This window comes from Eleginops maclovinus, chromosome 15, assembly GCF_036324505.1.
Source record: "Eleginops maclovinus isolate JMC-PN-2008 ecotype Puerto Natales chromosome 15, JC_Emac_rtc_rv5, whole genome shotgun sequence".
Taxonomy (NCBI): domain Eukaryota; kingdom Metazoa; phylum Chordata; class Actinopteri; order Perciformes; family Eleginopidae; genus Eleginops; species Eleginops maclovinus.
In genome coordinates, this window is record NC_086363.1 from 11,038,307 (window position 1) to 11,060,760 (window position 22,454).

At 43.0% G+C, this 22,454-nt stretch overlaps 2 protein-coding genes across 6 annotated transcripts in view; both read left to right on the forward strand.

Annotated features, from left to right (window-relative positions):
- The window catches only part of iyd (iodotyrosine deiodinase), a 36,000-nt gene extending 28,638 nt beyond the window's left edge, over nt 1-7,362 (forward strand). For 3 of the 5 annotated variants that reach the window (XM_063901943.1, XM_063901945.1, XM_063901944.1), the window contains 6 exons: nt 1,161-1,364; nt 2,119-2,316; nt 2,460-2,619; nt 2,791-2,947; nt 3,110-3,280; nt 3,413-7,362. In XM_063901943.1, the coding sequence (XP_063758013.1) occupies nt 1,166-1,364; nt 2,119-2,316; nt 2,460-2,619; nt 2,791-2,947; nt 3,110-3,280; nt 3,413-3,526 (999 nt within the window). In that variant the 5' untranslated portion in view covers nt 1,161-1,165 and the 3' untranslated portion in view covers nt 3,527-7,362. Of the gene's footprint in view, nt 1-1,160; nt 1,365-2,118; nt 2,317-2,459; nt 2,620-2,790; nt 2,948-3,109 lie in introns of all 5 variants that reach the window. The other 2 variants (XM_063901948.1, XM_063901947.1) reach the window with 2 other exon arrangements.
- An 850-nt stretch (nt 7,363-8,212) lies between these two features.
- On the forward strand, nt 8,213-21,669 carry sec63 (SEC63 homolog, protein translocation regulator). The gene is made up of 20 exons (XM_063901942.1): nt 8,213-8,490; nt 9,415-9,514; nt 10,932-11,046; nt 11,280-11,392; nt 11,511-11,572; nt 12,049-12,107; nt 12,228-12,278; nt 12,389-12,497; nt 12,677-12,771; nt 12,892-13,024; nt 13,652-13,744; nt 13,864-14,009; nt 14,104-14,251; nt 14,650-14,732; nt 14,911-14,982; nt 15,125-15,277; nt 15,369-15,578; nt 16,694-16,894; nt 18,123-18,227; nt 19,223-21,669. The coding sequence occupies exons 1-20, from the start codon at nt 8,367-8,369 to the stop codon at nt 19,358-19,360; spliced, it is 2,310 nt and encodes a 769-aa protein (XP_063758012.1). The 5' UTR covers nt 8,213-8,366; the 3' UTR covers nt 19,361-21,669.
- The last annotated feature ends 785 nt before the right edge of the window (nt 21,670-22,454 follow it).

The following is a 22,454-nucleotide window of genomic DNA, read 5'->3' on the forward strand; positions in this document are numbered from 1 at the left end:
GTGTTTTTTTAGTTTTTTTTTAGAAAGTAGTATATTTTTTAAACAATCGTATGCAATTAAATGATTTGTTAAGATGGGTATTCGTTGGCAGTGAGCAGCCACATTCTCTCCACAGTGCTTGCCTGTGCACCAGTGCGCACTGGAGAGCGCGCACATGTTGGAAAGCTTCAGTATTCTTTTATACAATCTAGCCAGGCTCTTCTTCTGCTTTGTTTTATATTCATTTGTTAAACCAACTCCATTAAGTATTTATGTGTGTGTGTCATTGATGTATTTGTAGAAAGGCTAATATATAGGCTTAGCTGATTCTTTATCACCAGCAGGTTTTCAAATGAGATAATTATGAACCTAGAGAGTTCATCTGGCATAGGAGAAATCTTTGCGCCACCTGCTGGTCACTGGGAGTTGTTTTTTTTACCACATAAATAATGAAGGAAAATCATCAACATAATGCTTAATCATTTTTGATCAATTATTTACATATAAACAAAATGCTGGTCATATTACAGTTCATATTGCAAATTATTGTGCTTGGGATATGATGAAATGAGTTGTTTTATATACAGTATTACATGTTCCTGTACTTTGATGTAAAATAATCCAAGTTTAAAAATATAACTAAGCACACTTGGCTCTCATGTATATGTCACACCAGTCAGTTGCTAACTCTGTAGGATTGAGCAACTAGAAAATAAGATAATAATTAAGATAAATATAAAGAGAACATTTTTCTTCACTGCCTATTGCAGCTTTGATTTTAAAACAGCCCTTTGGGAAAGCTACAAATGAAGCAGTCAATTAGTTGATACATTTAACATAATTATTGTAAACTATGTTGTGAAACGCAATGCAAGAATAAACTCACTTAGTGTGAACTTTAGACTCGATGTAACAAGTCATTTGGGGCTCAACAGTAAGAGGTAGAATATCTACTTTGTAGCACGTGTAAATTATTTTGAACACATACCTAGGGCTCTCATATGTTGGTGATTTCTTGACATTATAGAGCAGCAGCGGGTTAGATTGGGACAGAGCTGCAACCTAAGAGCCAAATTCCTCACAAAGATAGCCCTGACTCAGCATTTTTTCCCACCCCAAGTGTTTCATAACACTCAGTCTGCACTCAGCCGAGTAACCGTGTCTTCTTTTGTACTCTAAAGCAGTCATGGCTCTGCTGTCAGTCCTGACGCCTGTCCTGGCTGTGGTCCTGTGCCTGGTGATAGGCTTCATGCTGGTGAGTTCACGGGAGACAGAGACCACCTCGACCGACCCCGGAAAAACTGAAGGTGCAAAAAAAGCAGACTTTAGACCATGGGTGGACCAGGACTTGCAGGACGATACAGAAATCACAGCAAAAGAGGACGGTAAGAGTTCATCAGAAACTTCTTTCCCACTTTCTAAAACTTTTTTAACGAAAACAAAGAGTAAGTAGCCTAGGCAAGAACCCCCATCTCAACACAAGACAGATTTGGAATAGTGTAAAAACCCCTTATCAATAAGTGAATGTGTTTGGTTTTGGATATAATTATTCACAGTTGGGTTAATCAATAATAGTTAATGGCCTGCAGCCTTTATAAACATTGTAAGGTAATATAGGGTAATCTTTATTGTCCCCAGAGGGCAACAAGCCACCACAACATGGAACAAGTACAAGTAGTTACAACTAGCTCTACCTGTACCAGCTGGAGCATTAAAGTGGTGAACACATTTATGCGTTAATACTTGTAATCCAATGATTTCTGTTGTGGACCATTCTGCATATTAAGTGTTCAAAACATTCAAAAATTAACTGGGACTCCTGTGGTCAAACATGTAATTGTGAGTTACTTAAAGGTAACAGTGTACTTGACCCAAGTCTGGCAGAAACATGCTTGGAACATTTCTAATTTCCTAAATAGTCGGAAAAGTTTATTTATTCTGAGAATTACCTGATGTACAGGTGACATATCATCATCATATTATATGTGCGTGTTAACATAATGTCCCTTTAGTTTTAAATGTAATCATTCACTGTTTTGCATCATTGAGTATAACTCTCCTGATTTTGAAAATGCAATTAAAAAAAAATGTATACAGGCTAGTGCTCACTGGTCCTGCTTTTGTCTGTCATCCTGTTAGAGGATGGCGATTGGGCGGACAGCCACGAGGAGGAAGACCTTCTACATGTACCTTACTCACCACCACGTTACCCCGAGGAGACGATGCTACAGAGATCCAAGGATCTGTACACTCTGATGAACCAGCGGAGGTCTGTCCGATTTATCAGCCCAGAGCCAGTCCCACGAGAAGTCATCGATAATGTCATCTGTACTGCAGGCATGTGAAGACAAATATACCACTTTTTATTTGCCATAAACCAACATCTGTAAACATTGGTTTAGTGCGAGATGCGGTTATTTAATGTTTTGGTCATGGTTTTCTATCTACTTGCCCCCTCCGCCTCTCATCCTGCTGGACAGGTACGGCCCCTAGTGGAGCGCACACAGAGCCCTGGACGTTTGTCGTGGTGTCAGACCCCGACACAAAACACCGGATCAGACAAATAGTAGAAGAAGAGGAGGAGGTCAACTACCGTCAGAGGATGGGGGACAAGTGGGTCAATGATTTGGCCAAATTAAAGTAAGCACTCATACCACCCTCACTTATTACTATTTATATGTTTGTACTACAAGAACCTTTAATGGAACTGAGAGTAGTCAATCCTGATCCCCTAATCCTTAATTTCAGCCTAATTTACACAATGTATATCTGTCATTATGGACCAATGTCAAAACGTCTTTCCTCTTGCAGGACAAACTGGATTAAGGATTACCTGGATGTTGCTCCGTATCTAGTCCTCGTTTTCAAACAGAGCTATGGGATTCTACCAAACGGCAAGAAAAGGACACACTACTACAATGAAATCAGTGTCTCCATTTCCTGTGGAATCCTGTTAGCTGCCTTACAGGTAAAGAATGACAACACACTTCAAAATACACATCAGCCAATAACGTTGTTTTTTTTTAAATAAATGCCATTTAAACAAGAGTATGCGATTGAGGACAAACTAGATGTTTACAAGTTGGTAACGTCGCTGAATGTCTGCTTTTTCTGTCCATTTGCTAATCAGAACGTGGGTCTGAACACCGTCACATCGACGCCTCTTAACTGCGGCCCCCAGCTCAGGATCCTCCTCAAACGGCCGGCCAATGAGAAGCTGTTGATGTTACTTCCTGTAGGGTATCCTGCGTCAGACGCCACTGTGCCCGACTTGAAACGCAAACCTCTGGATGATATTATGGTGCACATATAACAGAATCAGTTTGTAAAGAAAAAAATAATTTTTCATCATCATCTTATCTCCATCTGAAAAATCCACAAAAACATATACCTAATGTAATTATCCATCCATCTTCTCCCGCTTTTCCGTCAGGGTCGCGGAGGTAACAGCTCCAGCAGAGAGCCCCAAACTTTCCTTTCCCTGGCCACATCCACCAGCTCTGACTGGGGGATTCCAAGGCGCTCCCAGGCCAGTGAAGAGATATAATCCCTCCACCTGGTCCTAGGTCTACCCCTCGGTCTCTTCCCAGCTGGACGTGCCTGGAACACCTCCCTAGGGAGGCGCCCAGGTGGCATCCTCACTAGGTGCCCGAACCACCTCAACTGGCTCCTTTCAACGCGAAGGAGCAGCGGTTCTGCTCCGAGTCCCTCCCGGATGACTGAACTTCTCACCTTATCCCTAAGGGAGATGCCAGCCACCCTGCGGAGAAATCCCATTTCGGCCGCTTGTATCCGCGATCTCGTTCTTTCGGTCATGACCCATCCTTCATGACCATAGGTGAGGGTAGGAACGAAGATGGCCCGGTAGACAGAGAGCTTTGCCTTCTGGCTCAGCTCTCTTTTCGTCACAACGGTGCGGTAAAGCGACTGCAGTACCGCTCCCGCAGCTCCGATTCTCCGGCCCATCTCACGCTCCATTGTTCCCTCACTCGAGAACAAGACCCCGAGATACTTGAACTCCTTCACTTGGGGTAAGGCTTCATTCCCTACCTGGAGTGGACAATCCATCGGTTTCCTGCTGAGAACCATGGCCTCAGATTTGGAGGTGCTGATCCTCATCCCAGCCGCTTCACACTCGGCCGCGAACCGATCCAGTGAGTGCTGAAGGTCACAGACCGATGAAGCCATTAGAACCACATCATCTGCAAAAAGCAGTGGTGCAATCCTTAGCCCACCGAACTGCAAACCCCCTCCCCCACGACTACGCCTCGAAATCCTGTCCATGAATATCACAAACAGGATTGGTGACAAAGCGCAGCCCTGGCGGAGGCCAACCCTCACCGGAAAACGGTCCGACGTGCTGCCGAGGACCCGGACACAGCTCTCGCTTTGGGAGTACAGAGATTGGATGGCCCTGAGCAAAGACCCCCTCACCCCATACTCCCGCAGCACCTCCCACAGTATCTCCCTGGGAACCCGGTCATACGCCTTCTCCAAATCCACAAAGCACATGTAGACCGGATGAGCGTACTCCCAGGCCCCCTCCAGGATCCTTGCGAGAGTGAAAAGCTGGTCCGTCGTTCCACGACCAGGACGAAAACCGCATTGTTCCTCTTCAATCTGAGGTTCGACAATCGGCCGGACCCTCCTTTCCAGTACCTTAGAGTAAACTTTCCCGGGGAGGCTGAGTAATGTGATGCCTCTGTAATTGGCACACACCCTCTGATCCCCCTTTTTAAAGAGAGGAACCACCACCCCGGTCTGCCACTCCTTCGGTACTGTTTCCGACTTCAACGCAATGTTGACGAGACGTGTCAACCATGACAGTCCCTCAACACCCAGAGCCTTCAGCATTTCTGGGCGGATCTCATCCACCCCCGGGGCTTTGCCACTGTGGAGCTGTTTAACTACCTCAGTGACTTCCCCCCGTGAGATTGGAATTGATCCCCCTTCATACTCCAGCTCCGCCTCTAACATAGAGTGCGGAGTTGTCGGATTCAGGAGTTCCTCAAAGTGTTCCTTCCACCGCCCTAACACACTATCAGTTGAGGTCAACAGCGCCCCATCCTTACTGTACACAGCTTGGATGGTACCCTGCTTCCCCCTCCTGAGGTGCCGGACGGTTTTCCAGAACAACTTTGGTGCCGACCGAAAGTCCTTCTCCATGGCTTCTCCGAACTTCTCCCACACCCGCTGCTTTGCGTCGGCCACGGCTGAGGCTGCTGCCCTTCGGGCCTGTCGATACCTTGCAACTGCGTCAGGAGTACCCAGGGATAACATATCCCGGAAGGCCTCCTTCTTCAGTCGGACGGCTTCCCTAACCACCGGTGTCCACCACGAGGTTCGAGGGTTACCGCCCCTTGAGGCACCCAAGACCTTGAGACCACAGCTCCCCGCCGCAGCTTCGGCAATAGAAGCTTTGAACACCGCCCACTCTGGTTCAATGTCCCCAGCCTCCACAGGGATGCCTGAAAAGCTCCGCCGGAGGTGTGAGTTGAAGGCTTCCTGGACATGGGACTCCTCCAGACGTTCCCAGTTCACCCGCACTACACGTTTGGGCTTACCAGCTCTGTCCAGAGGCTTCCCCCGCCACTCGACCCAACTCACCACCAGATGGTGATCAGTTGACAACTCGATCCGATTACATGCTTAGCAGTGTAATAACGATTACAAAATCGATCATGGACCTTCTGCCTAGGGTGCTCTGGTACCACGTACACTTATGAGCATCCTTATGTTCGAACATGGTGTTTGTTATGGCCAATCCATGACTAGCACAGAAGTCCAGTAACAAACCACCACTCCGGTTCAGATCAGGGGGGCCGTTCCTCCCAATCACGCCCCTCCAAGTGTCTCCATCATTGCCCACGTGTGCGTTGAAGTCTCCCAGCAAGACTAAGGAGTCCCCTTCAGGAGCCCCATACAGGACTTCTTTCAGGGTCTCCAAGAAGGCCGAATACTCTGAACTGCTGTTTGGTGCATAAGCACACACAACAGTCAGAGTTTTCCCCCCCATGACCCGCAGGCGTAGGGAGGCGACCCTCTCGTCCACTGGGGTAAACTCCAACAAAGCGGCACTCAACCGGGGGCTTGTGAGTATCCCCACACCCGCTCGGCGCCTCACACCTTGGGCAACTCCGGAGAAGAATAGAGTCCAACCCTTATCCAGAAGTAAGGTTCCAGAGCCGACGCTGTGCGTAGAGGTGAGCCCCACCAGATCCAACTGGTAACGCTCCACCTCCCGCACAAGCTCCGGCTCCTTCCCCCCCAGAGAGGTGACATTCCACGTCCCCAAAGCCAACTTCTGTCGCCTGAGTCTGGTCCGTCGAGACCCTCTGCTTTCACTGCCACCCTTCTGGCAGCGCACCCAACCCCATCGTTGTTTCCCGTAGGTGGTGGGCCCGCGGGACGGAGAAGCGGAGGTGTTGCCCACGTTGCTTTTTCGGGCTGTGCCCGGCCGGGCTCCGTGGCAAGCCCGGCCACCAGACGCTCGCTGACGAGTCCTCCTTCTGGGCCTGGCTCCAGAAGGGGACCCCGGGCTTCCTCCGGGCCGGGTATCCTCGCTTCCAATTATGTTCATTCATGAAGTCTTTTTGAACCAATCTTAGTCTGGCCCCTTACCTGAGACCTATTTGCCATGGGAGACCCTACCAGGAACACAAGGTTCCAGACAACACAGCCCCATTTCTGTAATTAGAAATGTTTAAATTGGTTATTCTAAAACTAAAGCTATTGTTTACATTATACAGTATATATGGGAGGAACCGAAAATAGTGTGATTGCAACCATGGGTTGTGTGTACGTCATCAGATACAGAGAAACAAAATTGGATGACATCAGTGTTTTCATACATTTCAAAATAAATCTTTGATTGACAAGCGTAGTTTAATATACTTTTACTTTTATTTTTAAGAAAGAAAGCCCTCTTGTTTATATCCTTTTTGTATGTTTATGTCCAGCCAATCCTGTTGCGTTAAAGTATAAAAAATGAACATTTCATGAATCTTCTTTTACTTTTTTATTTTATCATTGTGACAAATGTTACAATATTTGTGTGCTTTTATTTCTAAATCATATAAACACTCTAATATATCAAAAACAAAGAAATAAAGCCTGTACATTATTATATTGGATAACATTTGACTGTGATTAAATCGCCACTGGTGCAAATCTTAAGTCAGTTAAACAAGCCCAAGGTCAACCTCGCTCTTACCAAACAAATTATATCTAGCTGCTTTCCAGCACTGCTGTCAAACATTATATACAATCTGGGTTCAGTTGTTTGCTCTGGGATTGCTTATGTAAACTGTTTTTTGTAATCTGACTAGACTCAGACAAATGCAATGTCTTTATGAAATAAATGAATAAAAGAATTTGAGTTTACATTATAATTTCTTCTTTTTAGAGTCGCATACATTTTTATGGCAAAGTAATTTATACATTTGCACACGGTTGTATGAACTCATCTACTCAATGAGTCGTTTATGAGTGAGTTCACATCTTTATTCTTTTGGCATATATTCAATAAATCATACTGGCAAATCCTGTCCTAAGCTTGCAAGAACATTGCAGGAGCTTAAACATCTTTTTAAACATTATATTCATCTTACTGTAGAGGTGAAACAAGTAGGCTACTCAGATCTCTTAAGTAAAAGTAGAAACACCAGAGTGTAGGAATACTATGTTGCAAGTAAAAGTCCTTAAATCAAAATGTAGTACAAAAGTATAATCATCAAAACATACTTAAAGTACCATAAGAAAAAGTGCTCATTATGCAAATTTTCCCATTTTAGAATCATAAATGATATGTTTTGGTTATATTTGTAAATGGATTGATGTGTTTATCACAGATGGTAAAGATTGAACTTATTTCAACTAATTGTGAATGTAATCCAGGTTTATCTGAAGTATTTTTAAGTGTTGATCCTATTGTTTATCATTTATCTATATCAGCAAACTAACTAAAGGTATTACATAAATATAGCGGAGTAAAAGTACATGATTTACCTCTGAATTTTAGTGGAGTAGAAGTACAAAGTAGCATACATATGAAATACTCAACTTAAGTACACGTACCTCAAGATGGTACAGTACTTGAGAAAATGTGCTTTGTTACTTTACACCTCTGTCTTTCTGCTTTATCGAGTTCAAAAAGCCCTCCGTTCTACCACCGCTGGGGGTCAGTAGCGCTCAGGGGCAGCGCTGGATACCCACGAAGAAGAAGGAAGGCCACATTGCGCAAGCGTACACCACGTACACCGATGATCAGAGCTGTCTCGGCTGAATGCTAGCTGGCTAGCTAACCGTCTGTCAAGTCGCACACATTGGGCTAGAAGGGGGAGAAGCGCAGCGGTGGAGAAGAAGGGCGACCCAAGCGCCGCTACGAAATGGCCGGGCAACAGTTCCAGTACGATGACAGCGGCAACACGTTTTTCTATTTCCTCACGTCCTTCGTCGGACTTATTGTGATCCCAGCCACATATTACCTCTGGCCCCGGGATCAGAATGCTGGTAAGGCCCGATGTCTTCCTCAGTGCTAACTTAGCTTAGTCAATAACCACAGTTTGTGTAACGTGAAGTGTCCAGCCAGAATCAGCTCGTCTTGTTTCTGGTAATGCTCAGCAGTGTGCAGCCTGTTAATCTGGCTATCTTCCCAGGAGATGCAGCGACTGTACGAGCTAACTCATCGTTACATTAACTTGTGAATGTAGGCTAGCAGACGTCTGTAAAATGATGTCCACGTCTCTTTTACTGCTCAGAGTTAAGTACCGGTCAGATACCCCACCAGCTTCACGTATTACAATGCCATTGGTTACCTGTCTGTCTTAACGTCACATTTATAGTCTGTATAACCCTTTACAGATAGTAAATGAAGCTAAGCTGGCTAGTTAAGCAACATCTCCAAGACCAAAGCCAGCGTCATTCTGCCTTGCCTTTGTGGCTTTATTCACCTTATCCTGATATATCCTTATCGTAGTACAGCTGTTATCTGTTGGTCAACAACACACCATATCTACCATGGTTTGTGTAACTTTACTCGGCTATATTAATGGGAATCTTTGAATGAACAATTAGATTGGAGTAAATAAGTTATAACGTTTTTTTTTAATGATATGTTGAATGAAATATTGTATTGGAAGTTGAGTTCTCCTTGTCAATAAAATTGCATTAACAATTGAGAAGAAAACCCCCATATTTAAACTTATTTCAAGTTGAAAACAGGAAACAGGAAACGTATGCCTCCCCTACTTTAGGAACATATCCACATTGATTATAAATTCCAAATGAAAATATCACCCAACCATTTTATTTATTCATCAACTTCAAACACCTGTATGTCTTCCCTATGTAATGTGGCATTATCAGTATGGATTGTGACTGTTTTGATGGTATTAGCGTGTCAGTAACCTCTCTCTCTGTCCATTCCATTTCCAGAACAACTGCGCCTGAAGAGCCTGAGGAGGGTCCATGGCAGGTGTCTGTGGTACCGGCTCCGGCTGATGAAATCACAGCAGAGTATCGTCCCGACACTAAAGTGAGTCCAAAGATCTCAGTTTGCAGTTTTCGTTGTGTAAATAAATAATCTGTAGGCCATTTGAACTCAGAGAGGGCTCTTCTGACTTAAATTTAGCCCACGATCTGATTATATTTTAAAATATTTCTGTTAGAACTTATTTTTAGGGCTAAGTGTTACAGCTTTTCCAAATGCAGCTTCAGTATGATACAAATTCCTCACTGTGGAATTATGATTGGCCTTTACATGCTTAGCAGTGTAATAACAGAGTTGTGTCCTTGATTGGTCCGCTCCCTTTCTCTTTGTTGTCAAATTTCACATCCCTCCTGTTGTCTGGGTGTGACTTGCTGTTTGCCTTGAGTAACATCAGCAATCCTTCCTTTACCACGACTGTTCCCGATAGCTCACTGGATCCCTCAGTGTGTGTTTCAAGCTTGACAGAGATGTGGTCACTGTCATGTGACAATGAGGCAGAAGCCACACTGTCCAAAGAATAAAAACTCCCGGGTGGGAATACTTGTTTTTGGTCATTTTTGGCATTGTGTAAACCTCTCTGTGACGCGTACTGTCGGTGTAAACATCGAGTTGGACTGTTTAGCATTTCTCTTAACATAAGGCTGTTTTTCTCTGTGTTGTTTATTCCTTCTGCGTGTGTGGGTTAATAGAAGGCTGGGTGTTCAAGTGCGGTTCAGCGACTCACTCTGCCTATCTTCTCACACTCATCTGCCTCCTCCGTCACTGTTTCTGTCTGAGCCTCTCGTCTTTGTTCTGCTGCTGCCTCCTCGGATGTTTGTCTGCATGCCACTCTGGGTCTGTCAATAGACCTCCTATATTCTGTTATTACTCCCAAAATCCATGACTTGTTTTTGTGCATGGTTGTATTTGTGACTTAATCTGCTGGAAGCATCTATCCAGTCTTTTTAGTGAAATTAATTAGCCTTTTATTCTCAAAATGTCCGTTTTCATTTCCTCTTTGCAACTGTATCAAAACAATGGCGTTTATTATAGGAATACATCGTATATTTATTTATGGTTGAGCTACCCAGACAACTCCGGCTGGTTGAACGGTTGTCATGGCAACAGATGCTGCAGAGCAGGCCATAGGGTTTTGCTATTGTCATGGAAACAAGTTCAACTTCCATGCATAAATACCAAACAACAACTATGTCAGAACCTGCCCTGCCCTTCTGCCTCTATGCATAGACGATACATTTCTGTACGCCTTTTAAATTCCCCAACGTCTGTAGCTCTAACAGCTGAAAGCTAGTTTGCATTGCAAATTGCATCTGCACAATAGTTCGACTCCAAACTGTTATAAAACTGCAAGGCGCAGAGTGAAAGTGTCTTTTAAAAAAAGAGACATGCCTGATGTTGTCTCCAGGGAGCGATTACACTTGTGTGTTTCATCTTTTCCTTGCATGTGTGTTTCCATTTTCAGGAAAGCAGCCTTGTTATTTGGATGGGCTGTGTTCCTGCTGCTAGCATACAAAGTGTCCAAGCTGGACAGAGAGTACCAGGAGTATAACCCATATGAAGTCCTCAACTTGGACCCGGTAAATACACATAACACGCAACGTCGCTTGATTTCTGTGTGTCCTCTGAAGTCACCTAAGACTCTTTTTATCTTGTGGGACAAAGATAACTTTTTCTAAGATGAAACACAAGATAAAAATATCATCTTTCAGGACTTCTGAGGTTCCACAGTGTTGTTTTCCTTTTGATTTGTATCTGTTACTTACACTTCATGTGCTGTAAGGAGTTGCTGTAATTATATTTCTGTCTCCAGGGTGCATCACTATCAGAAATCAAGAAGCAATACCGTGTACTATCACTCAAGTTTCATCCTGACAAAGGCGGTGATGAGTCCACATTCATGAGGATCGCGAAAGCCTATGCTGCGTAAGTGTCGCCGTTTTTCTGCAAGCCAGACAGCACCTGCATAATCAATAAACAGATGATTCAATAATGAAAGCCCAGAGGTATAAAGTGATTGATTCCTTTAGTCTTTATTCCACAGTCTGACAAACGAACAGTCACGACAGAACTGGGAAACGTACGGTAACCCGGATGGGCCGGGAGGTGAGTGAACCTACCTTTTTGTTTTTCACATACCTGCATTTTAATGTGAAGCCACACCTTTTGTGATCAATGCTGGTGAGTTGGATGTGCTTCGTCATAGATGTGACAAATAATGTAAGACTTATTTATACACGGTAGCCCATTCGTCCCAGTCAGAGCCAAAATACCATGACAATATGTCTCAATCTTATACACTCACTTCTATTGTGGGCGTTTTGTAATGCATGTTCACTCACTGGCCTCCCAAAATAACATGTTTTCATATCGTTGAATGGCGTCTAAAAAAATGTATTATAAGCTTTTAAATATAGTAATTAAAGAGCCATTTTAAATGTCCTTTATTTCTCATAACTTAAATAGAGGAAAGAATCATTTTGTGCTATTCTAACTTGGTCCACGTGCTGATGCAAGAGGCTTTCCTGCAGTAGGAGATTTTTGCCATTTTGATTCATTTGCTCTTATGTCTCCCTTTCTAGCCACCAGTTTTGGCATTGCCCTGCCCGCCTGGATTGTTGACCAGAAGAACTCAATGCTGGTATGTTATTTTTTGGCTATGTCAAATGTATTAACAATCTGCAAATCTACTTGTATTTGCTTTAACTGTTTTGTAGCAATAATAACGAAAGTGTGTGTAATATTCTGCTTCCTCCTCTAGGTGCTGCTCGTATATGGACTAGCCTTTATGGTCATCCTTCCTGTCGTTGTGGTAAGTCCTCACCAATCATGCATAAGATTTGAAAGGAAAAACCAGTTGCCCTCTGTTCTTCCTGTACGCTGACTTTCTAACCTGCTTACCTTCTTCCTTCCATATCTCAGGGCACATGGTGGTACCGCTCCATCCGATACAGCGGAGACCAGATCCTCATCAACACCACCCAGCTCTTCATGCATTTTATGTACAAGACACCCAACATGAACATGAAGCGTGAGTTGCCCTTGTTCTTATAATGGTTAACAAGACTTTGACCAGATAAAAACACATTGAAGCGTTAGGTCCGATGATTAAGTCAAACCAGCTTTACTTCCATCTAACTAACAGACATTCTGAGGTTCCTGTGATTTTTATTTGTATTTCTATTTAGTTTTCCACTCTCTCCCCTCCAGGGTTAGCCATGGTGTTGACCGCAGCGTTTGAGTTTGACCCCCGCAGTAACAAAGAAGCCACCATTCGACCAACAGACAACATTGAAGTGCCACAGGTAATAACAAACAGTGCTTGAGTATGCCTCTGTGTGTGAAGAATTCAAAAGAAAACATTTAAAGTACGGTGCGTTAACCTCAATATGTGTCATAAATAACGTCTCCTGTCTGTCTTTTAGTTGATCCGTGAGTTGGGCAACATCAATGTGAAGAAGAAGGAGCCTCCATTCTGCTATCCTTACAGTCTGAAGGCCAGAGTCTTAGTGCTGGCTCACCTGGCACGCATGGACGTCTCGGAGGAACTGGAGGAAGGTAGGACACCAAACTATACCTGTAGAAATATGTTGATTTCCAATCCCTTTAAGTATTACAAGTAAGCTACTCTTAGCCTGCTGATTAATTAAATAAAGTTTATTCAAAGATTTGCTATAACATGTTGACCACACTGTAATAACACAATGAGTAAGCATATATAGGACACGTCTCCCAAACAAGTGGTCAGTAACTTGTTCTCTAGAGCTCAATACATGGGAAGTTAAACAGCGAGACAGCACGTCACAGGATTGCAACATAAATACACAACCTGTTTGTATGCTTCCACCCCTACACAGAGATAAGGTTACATACTCAACTGGGACAAGCTGTTTACAGTCGTTTTCCGGCTGTTTGTGAACAGTAACAACCTTGGCAAGCTGTGTTGTTTTGGAGATATCCGAGTTAGATCTGCATGAGTTAATGAACTGCGTTTGATTTGAACATGCATCAGAGACTCTATTGCATGGTATCCAGACAGTTGGAGAGGTTTAAATAACATTTTGAAGGACAACATTCAACCATTATCTGCATACTGTCTTTTTTTAAGGATGGTTCTAATAAGATAATAATATAAGGAAGGCCGGGAACATGGTATTTAGAACATTGTGTGTGTTTCCATTCCAGATCAGAGGTTTGTGGTGAGAAAGAGTCCCGCTCTTCTCCAGGAGATGATCAACGTGGGCTGTCAGCTTACCATGATGGCCAACAGCAGAGGAGGTACATACAAGCACACACACGCACACATACACAAGTCCAATTTAACAGGAGCAAGACCTATCACTTTGAATCAGCCTCTCACAAGTCTCAACCAACATCATTTCGCCCGTTGCTTCCAGGTTTCCATGCTCCTCGACTGGTAACCATAGAGAACTGTATGAAGCTGACCCAAATGATAGTGCAGGGTCTGCAGGAGTCAAAGTCACCGCTGCTGCAGCTGCCCCACTTTGAGGAGGAGCACCTCCGCTACTGCATCTCTAAGAAGGTAACAGCCTGGTATCTGCACACAAAAAGGAAAAACATTCAGAAAGGTGTTGATCACACGATGGGTCGTTGATAATCTTCCTTCTCCTCTGCAGTATAAAGTCCGGAGCCTCCAGGACCTGGTGAGCCTGAAGGACTCCGACAGACGCAACATGCTACGTTTCCTCGGGGAGGAGAAGTACGATGAGGTGTTGGCTGTGCTCGCCAGCTTCCCTCACATCACCATGGACACCAAACTGCAGGGTCAGTCCTGATATACACACATCCTAACACATATTGTTTGTCCACCAGCTGACCTGTAACACATCTGAACCCCAACATGCAGTAGTTCCATGTTAGTATTTCTCAATTTAGCTGAAGGTACCTTACTTTAACATGATTTTTGTCATTATGGATAAGATGGTGTCTTAACTAAGAGTACAGTGGAGATGGCTTAGATTTGAAGGATCCTTCAAACAATGCTTAAGTTATAACTGATCAAAATTAGTCAAATTGTTAAGGGGCCTTATGTTAAAGTTTCTTTGGAAATGAATCAGTGAAACTTTCATGCATTTTGTAGATGATGTTGGGAAGTCTAGTCTAGTGTGCCTAAATGATTACCCAAAAAGGGAAACTGTAATGTTCTATTTGTCTCTCTGCAGTCCTTGATGATGAAGACAGCAATAACATCACAGCAGGCTCCATTGTCACAGTAACTGTCACCTTAACCAGAAAGCGGATGTCGGTAAGGATTGATTTTTCTTAAATAATTTCCCAAATGAATTAGAAAGCACCTTCAGTGAATCAAATTGATTCCTAATGTTGCTGGTTTTTGGAAAGTCCCTTCCGCTGACGGCCACTAGAGGGTACTGTTGTCTGTTTGCGTTGTTAAGAAAGCTAAATCCTGTGTTCTGTTTGTGTAGGAGGTGTTTGAAAAGGAGCAGGACTCATCGTCACCCTGTCTAACAGAGGAGGCTGCCACCACAGAGGAAGCGGTAAGGAACACGTATACACACACGCACACACACACACTTATACAATACACTAACTCTATGTGGATTAGATTTAACCATGATTTAAAGCTCACTTCAAGAAACAATGTACTGTTTACCTACTTACTTTGTCTGTGTGTCACAGGGAGACGTGAGTAAAACCAAAACAAAAGTGTGGCAGAACAAGAGTAAAGGGGCTAAGAAGACAGCCAAGTCCAAGAAGAAAAAATTAACCAAGAAGAAGGCCACTCCTGCGCCTGTTAAACCCAAGCAGGCCAACGGCAGCGTGGCAGGAACTGTATGTATCCAATCACGGGGGCCTGGTGATCATCACACACGTTTAAAATCCCTTATATCCTGAATTCTTTTTTTTGCCAATGATGTCACAGGAGGTGGTAGCAGCAGCAGCAGCAGCAGCAGCAGCAGCAGCAGCAGCAACAACTACTACTACAGTGAAGGAGGAAGAGGACGAGGCCTCAGACAAGGGCAGCGAGTCAGACGAGGGCGAAGCCAACAAGGACTCTCCCAGCGAGAGGGACGAAGACAGCGACAAGCAGAGCGACACAGAGGTGGACGAGATGGCTGGCGACGATGAAGAGGTCAGAAAAACTGTAGATGAGGACTAATGGCAGGATCAGGCTGGAGAAATATCGCAGTATATTGTCATGTGTTTAAGTCAAAAAATGGTGTTATTGCAGTGTGATTTGGGACATGACCATTTTTTAAACATTCACATTATCATTGACAATTAAATTAAAATATTAACTCGAGTTTTGTCTGAACCGGGTAACAGCTGCACCCTCATACCAAAATGCAGATTCTACCCTGTACAATTTGAAAGTGATGCCAGGAGATAATATTTCTGCTCGTCAAAAACTGTATAATTACTCTAAAGATATGACAGTCGTGTCAAATAGACCATCAAACGGCATAGAAAGCTTTGTTTTTACGAAGCTCCGAGAGGACAGGTGGCAGGCTTACACTGAAACTGTGCTTTCTGAATTAGAGCTCTCCTTTTTTCTGTAGAGGAAGTAAAGTAACTAAGTACGTAACATTATTTGTTGATTGAGGTGCAATATATGACTCCGCAGCTTTAAGACAAGCAGAAACTATTAGTTTCATTATTGCATTATTTTAGCTGGAAAGTGGGCGGGGCCGTTATTTTGGCCGGAAGTGACATCACCGCTCTCATGCTATATTTTTCTAGAAAACCCCCTGATAACGGTGTGATAAAAAAATAAAATATTTAGGAGGATCTGTACCAAACACAGATTTTTTATTAAGTCTGTAGAAAACTGCCTGTAGGCCAGGACTCCTCAGCAGCTCCACAATACCTTATTCAGAATGATACTTTGCCATAACTAAATATTGCAATTACCGTATTTTCCGGACTACAAGGCGCACCTGAATATTAGCCGCACAACCTAAAATTAGGGGGAAATCCTGTTTGGTTCATACATTAGCCGCACCGGACTATAAGCCGCAGGGTTCAAAGCTTGTGCAAAAAGTAAATTACGGTACTGTTAGTTCTGTAATGCACAACTCCATATTGAGATTTCTCTTTTTAGTCCTAACAAATTCCACACCTAGAAGCACAAATCCTCAGTCCGTGTACCGTGTTGTCCTAAATTAAACATGGGCATCATCAATGAATGTAGAGGCTAGCACCTGTACCCAGCCTAATCCTCCACTCTCCTCTCACCTCCACCCTCAGGAGTGGGAGGCGTTGCAGCAGAGCATCCAGCGGCGGGAGCGGGCCCTGCTGGAGACAAAGTCAAAGGTGACGCACCCCGTCTACAGCCTCTACTTCCCCGAGGAGAAGCACGAGTGGTGGTGGCTGTACATCGCAGACCGCCGGGATCAGACCCTGGTCTCCATGCCATACCACGTCTGCACGCTAAAAGACACAGAAGAGGTGAGCGTGTGTTTTCTCACGGGAAAATAAACGCACGAGTTTAGATGACACCCAGGAGGCAATCATAGGCTTTTACTGTATTTTCAATAACATTTTTAATTTAGGTTTTAGTTTTAAACTGGCTTATATTTAGAGGAATCCATTACACCGCAAGGTGACATTTTAAAATTGACCTTAAAATTTAAATGTAATCAAATCAAAACTTTATTTGTATTGCCCGATATCACAAAACACGTTTGTCTCAGTGGGCTTTACAAACAAACAACAACATTAGAAATGATGGAGTTACAGAAAAATGAGAAGACAAGATAGTGTATGTTATACAAATTAAGATAAGACAATATTTAAGAAACTAAAACCAGCTAACTATTCGCATTGTTTAACTTAACCATGAATTGCTTATCTGAAATCACAGTTCCTTCCATCATAAGGTAATGTATACGTACTTCAGAGCTGTGTTGCAGTTTATAATCCGTCTGGAGTACAAAGGTCTTAATTCATGAAGTGTGTTTGTTTCTGTGCACCGTAGCCCCTCACAAATCCTGTTGCCTGGCAACCCATTACACTTCTGTCATTATATCCGTCGAGGGGCGAGTCCGCTTATATATTTGTGTGTTTTATTCTGCATCCCTGAACCTGGTGTGATCCAGCAACAATAAGGAGCGACGGCGAGGTAAAGGCTTAATGAGGCCCGCGTAAAGTCTGCAGGAATGTGACGGACAGAGGAGGCCCGCACAAGCATGACACTTCGCCATCTGGCTATCAATTATTCCGTCACTTCAACCGTTCCGTCTGTTGTTTGTGTTGCCAGGCCGCTAAAGCGCTGCGTGTTTTGACAGACATGTTTTTTTTTTTTTAAGGGGCCGTGAGATTTTCCTTCGCCGGTAAATTGCCGCTGTGCTCACGCCTCATTTTCCGCTGAATAATAATGAGCCTCACCGTGCTGATAATTACACGTTTGCCATGTGTAATTGCAAAAACAGGGTTATCACAACCTGAGGTAATGCTCGGCTAATATTTACCAGGGGAACCCAGCCATATGTTGTGTCAATAAAGCCCAGGATCACACATTTGCATCATTGGGCTTTAAAATCTTGACAGCATATGAACAAAGGCCAACCTTTTGAATCCTGAAACAGTCAACAGTTACTAAATACATCGCATGCAGTTGTATGACGATCCTGTGATTAGATTTGACAGAACTGTTTTTGTGTGTGTTGTTCCTCAGGTGGAGCTGAAGTTTCCCGCACCCTCCAAAACGGGCAACTACCAATATTCTGTGATACTTCGCTCTGATTCCTACCTGGGACTGGACCAGATCAAACCACTCAAGGTGAAAAAACAGCTGTGTGTGTGATAGTGTGATTGTTTAGAGGATCCCTCCCACAGCCCAAATCTGTTTGCTTACTAAATCTGCTGAAACAATAGACCCATCGGCCACAGCCAAAACATACCAGCAGCGCGCTATGCGATGGAGTGAATTACTGCCAATGTGTTGGTCTGTTTCCAGCCAAACACAGCATGAATTGTGCTTTGATTTATTTATATATTCTAACTTCTGAAAGACATTAAGATAATTGATAGGGTTCAGAGGTCGTACTTGTATTTTAATATGATGTATGCTGTTTGTTAGGTTATTTAGCCATTTAAAATACAATTCAACATTTATTTTATTTGTTTATTTATTTCTAAACTATCGTTACACTCACCTGTGCAGGTTTAAGGTCTGAAGTCTGGCACACTTCTTTGCATTTCGATTTAATTCATTACTTGTTTATGTACATCTCTAGACGGCAGGAAAAAAAGAGTTAGACCCTGACTCGGTAAAAAAGCTGCTTTCACAAACTATATGGCCTGAAAAGTGTGTTCCTGTCTGGGATTCATTGCGTCGCATACCAGTAGTGCTGAATCTGTTATTTCTTGACAACATCAATATACACATAAGAAGAATGTGTGCTGCACAATTGGCTGTCTCATAACAAAATTAGATTTCCCCACTTGTGGTGCTAACAATGTCCCGTGTGATTTCATATTTATGGCTTGGTAAGGCTGTGAAAGGCCAGTGTTAAGATGAACTACATTAACCTGCAAGGCATCAGCTTATTGTTGTCCCTTTGGTGGGGACCAAAGGAACCAGAGCTCCGGTTGTCACAGCACCCTAAGATGTGGAAGAAGAGTACTGCTCCTTAATGGTTGATTGGAGATTGGGTGTGCCTCTGTAAAATGACAAATCTTAAGAGATATAATCAGTGTTTTGAGGTTAAAATGTAAGTATTGTAACAGGGGCCGCACATCAGTCCTCATCAGTGTACCCTTGTATTCCCCCAGCTGGAGGTCCACGAGGCCAAGGCCATGCTGGACAACCACCCGCAGTGGGACATCCCCGACACGGAGGAGGAGGACGAGGAGCAGGAGGACAGTGACGGCATCGAGGAGAGTGAAGATGACGACGAGGACAACGACTGAATGTGGAAACATGCACAGACAGACCCCCCCCCCCAAAACCCCACCACGACCCCGACCCCCCCTCCACCTCCCCCTTGGACTGACCACCCACTCCTGACGCCACAGCAGCACTCAAGAGCAGCGAATGCCGAGAAGCAAAAGCTGTGCCCGCCACAAACACACACTAAACACACACTGGGGACAGTTTATACACACAGAGCCCTTCTTCTTCCCCTCCATTTTATCTATACATAGACTGTGACCCCGCCCCTCCATTTTCCCCCTTTTCTACTGAGACTTGTTCGTTCAGTTTCCGTTGCTAACGGAAGAGAATTCTGTGAATACTTGCCCAGGCCCTGATGTGTGTGTGGTGTGTGCATGTGAGAGTGGATGGTGTGTGTTTGTAACCTTGTATGTGTTTGTACAGGTATGAAAGGTTGACACACTGTGGACTGGAGGACCTATTATCTTGGCTCCTTTTTCTCCAAGGGGGGAGAGGGGGATGTATAACAGCTAATTCAGTTTTTGCAAAAATTTAAAAATCACTCAGCTCAAATGTTTTCCACACCAGTGATACTTTCTATTGTACACTTAAAAACTGCAGTGTGAGCTTTAGCCTGCTTCGTCGGGGATCACATCCAAGGCAAACATTGGGACGGTTTTGCTCCTTTCAGCGCATGGGGGCACAGTTATGTCTCGTCAGGTTTTTTTTTTGTTATGATTTCGCTGTCACACCAGCCAGTCATTTATATGTACTTGTACTCACTGTATGTTTAAGGAGACGTCCAGAGTTGGACGCTGATCTCAAGTCGGTTCCGTTAATGATGCCTGTCCCTGTGATCCAGGTCAAACTGGGTTTTTTTTCCTGATAGAGAAAATGTGGGCTGAAAATAAGTGGATCTTGAAATGAATTGACCTCAAGTATACTGGGGGAAAATGGCAAAACTTGCAGTGTTAACATTTCTTTGAATTATTGAGTACTCTTCTCGTCCATATACTACATACAAATGTGAGTTTTCAGTCTTTTAAGGGGCTCAGATATATATAGATATACATACTTGTGGCTTTTCAGAGAAGTTAATTTCTCTTCATCCTTTTTTTTTTTTTTCCTCTTTACAATTGTAGCACATTCCAGTGTATACTCATTGTCCAAAAAGGCCTTATGAATACAACTGAAATACCACAAATAGAAGTCCTTGGGTGCTATGCACCATTGGTTCTTGGGAGAGCAGAAAAAAAAGTTAATTTTGTGTTTTGTAACAGTGTTTTTCTTTCGTTTCTGTATAGAGATAGTCTCTTCATAGTAACCTATAGCTCCTCAGTCTTGGAACACATATCACTGAGTAAAGTTGTGTCTGCTGGAAGAGGATTAGCTATCGTACGTGGCATGTGACCCGCTTTGTGTTAATGGGATTGGAGTATGAGGTCCCTGACACGCACAGCACTCATGATCTCAAAAGGGTCTCAAACTAAAACCTGTTGAAAATAATGTTTAGTGTAAGACAGTTGATCTTCTGTGCAGCACCTTTTCTTTTTAGTCATTAAAGTTCAACGATGTCTTTTTTTTAATTACCGCCATTTTCAAAAGTGTTTTTTCCCCACAACATCGTAAAGGCATATTCATTTTTCCGTCTGGGGGAGAACAGAGCAGTTCTGGCTAACCAAGAGACCCTTCTTTTATTTAAAAGTAGGTTTTTGTTTTTTTCACATAGGCTTTAGTTTCAACAAATGTAAAGCATTGTCTTTGTTTCGTTCCAATCTAACTTTTAGTAATCTGTTTGATTCATGAGTGCAAAAAAGAAAAATCAGAGCTTCCTTGTGTGGCTCTGCAGGCTCTCTCTGTATGTTGACGACTTGACATTGTTTAAACTAAATTTAGAACCTTTCACCATAAATATCCACACTTTTTTTATTGTATAGTGTGTCATGTTCGTGTGGGAGAGTTAAAGGTGTGACTATTTGAGGGCACGCTCTCCCAACACCACATACACAAACTCACGTGCACACTATCTCTTCCCATAATTGCGTTCAAAACAGGTCTATGCTAACAGAAAAAAAATGTACTCTTGAGTATTTATCGCGCTGCAATAGTATGTAGCATCAGTGATTTACGCTGTGTGGAAAATAAATCTGCAGTGAGGTTAAATACGACACCATCTCTCCCATGATGGAAGATGCTCAGGCGACTGGCCGGCAGGCTGCCTCAGTTTGGACAAAATACCCAATGACTATCTATCTGCCACTTTTGTTTACAAAGGAACTGTCATTGTAAATGGAAAAGTATATTATTTGTATTTAAAATCATTTCAAATAAAAACTTTTAAATGAGATTTTGTCAATATTTTCCCGATTTACTCTAGGAAGCCGAATACAGAAACGTATGTTAGATGTCATAGAGGATAAAGCTCATGTTATCTATTTAGTTTTGTTTTGGTAATTTCTTATATTTCACCTTTTAAGGAACCTTAATCACAATACTGCATTACTACCCAATGTTGTGGCCCTCTCATGTAGAGGTACCATGACAAACTCTAGTCATTAGCATATTTATTATATGTGAACAGGGAATTCCCTGTCTGGAAGTTTGATTTCACCATCATGATTAGGCTAATATTCTTCCTGGATACCTAATGCCGTTCCAAAGGAAGCTTAATCTATGCGCAATGCTATGTAAATTGATTAAAACAAATCAATGGGTTGAATTGCTTACACTCATAGGAGATTCCAAGTCATTTTGTTTTGCATGCATGCGTGAGTGGCGCTTGACCGAATCAGATTGGAGGAGAAATGGCAGAAGGTACAGTACCTGTCCGGTACCGGTAAGAGGTTTCTATGTAGTACGCTTTATAATATGAAATATATTTCATCATGGTTGGTTGCTGTATATTATTTTACAAACCGCAGGTTGCATAACATTACTTTAAATGACAAATTCTACTCAAGATATAATTATTGCTGTATCACTGTGTTCATCACTTTAATGTTGCAGCTTGTAAAGATGAAGCTCATCTTAATAACTTAATAATATTATATAAATGGTTACTTTACTTTCTTTTTGATTAAATTGTGCAATATTATTCTAAATTCTGAAGTTTTAGATAATATGGTGCAGTGA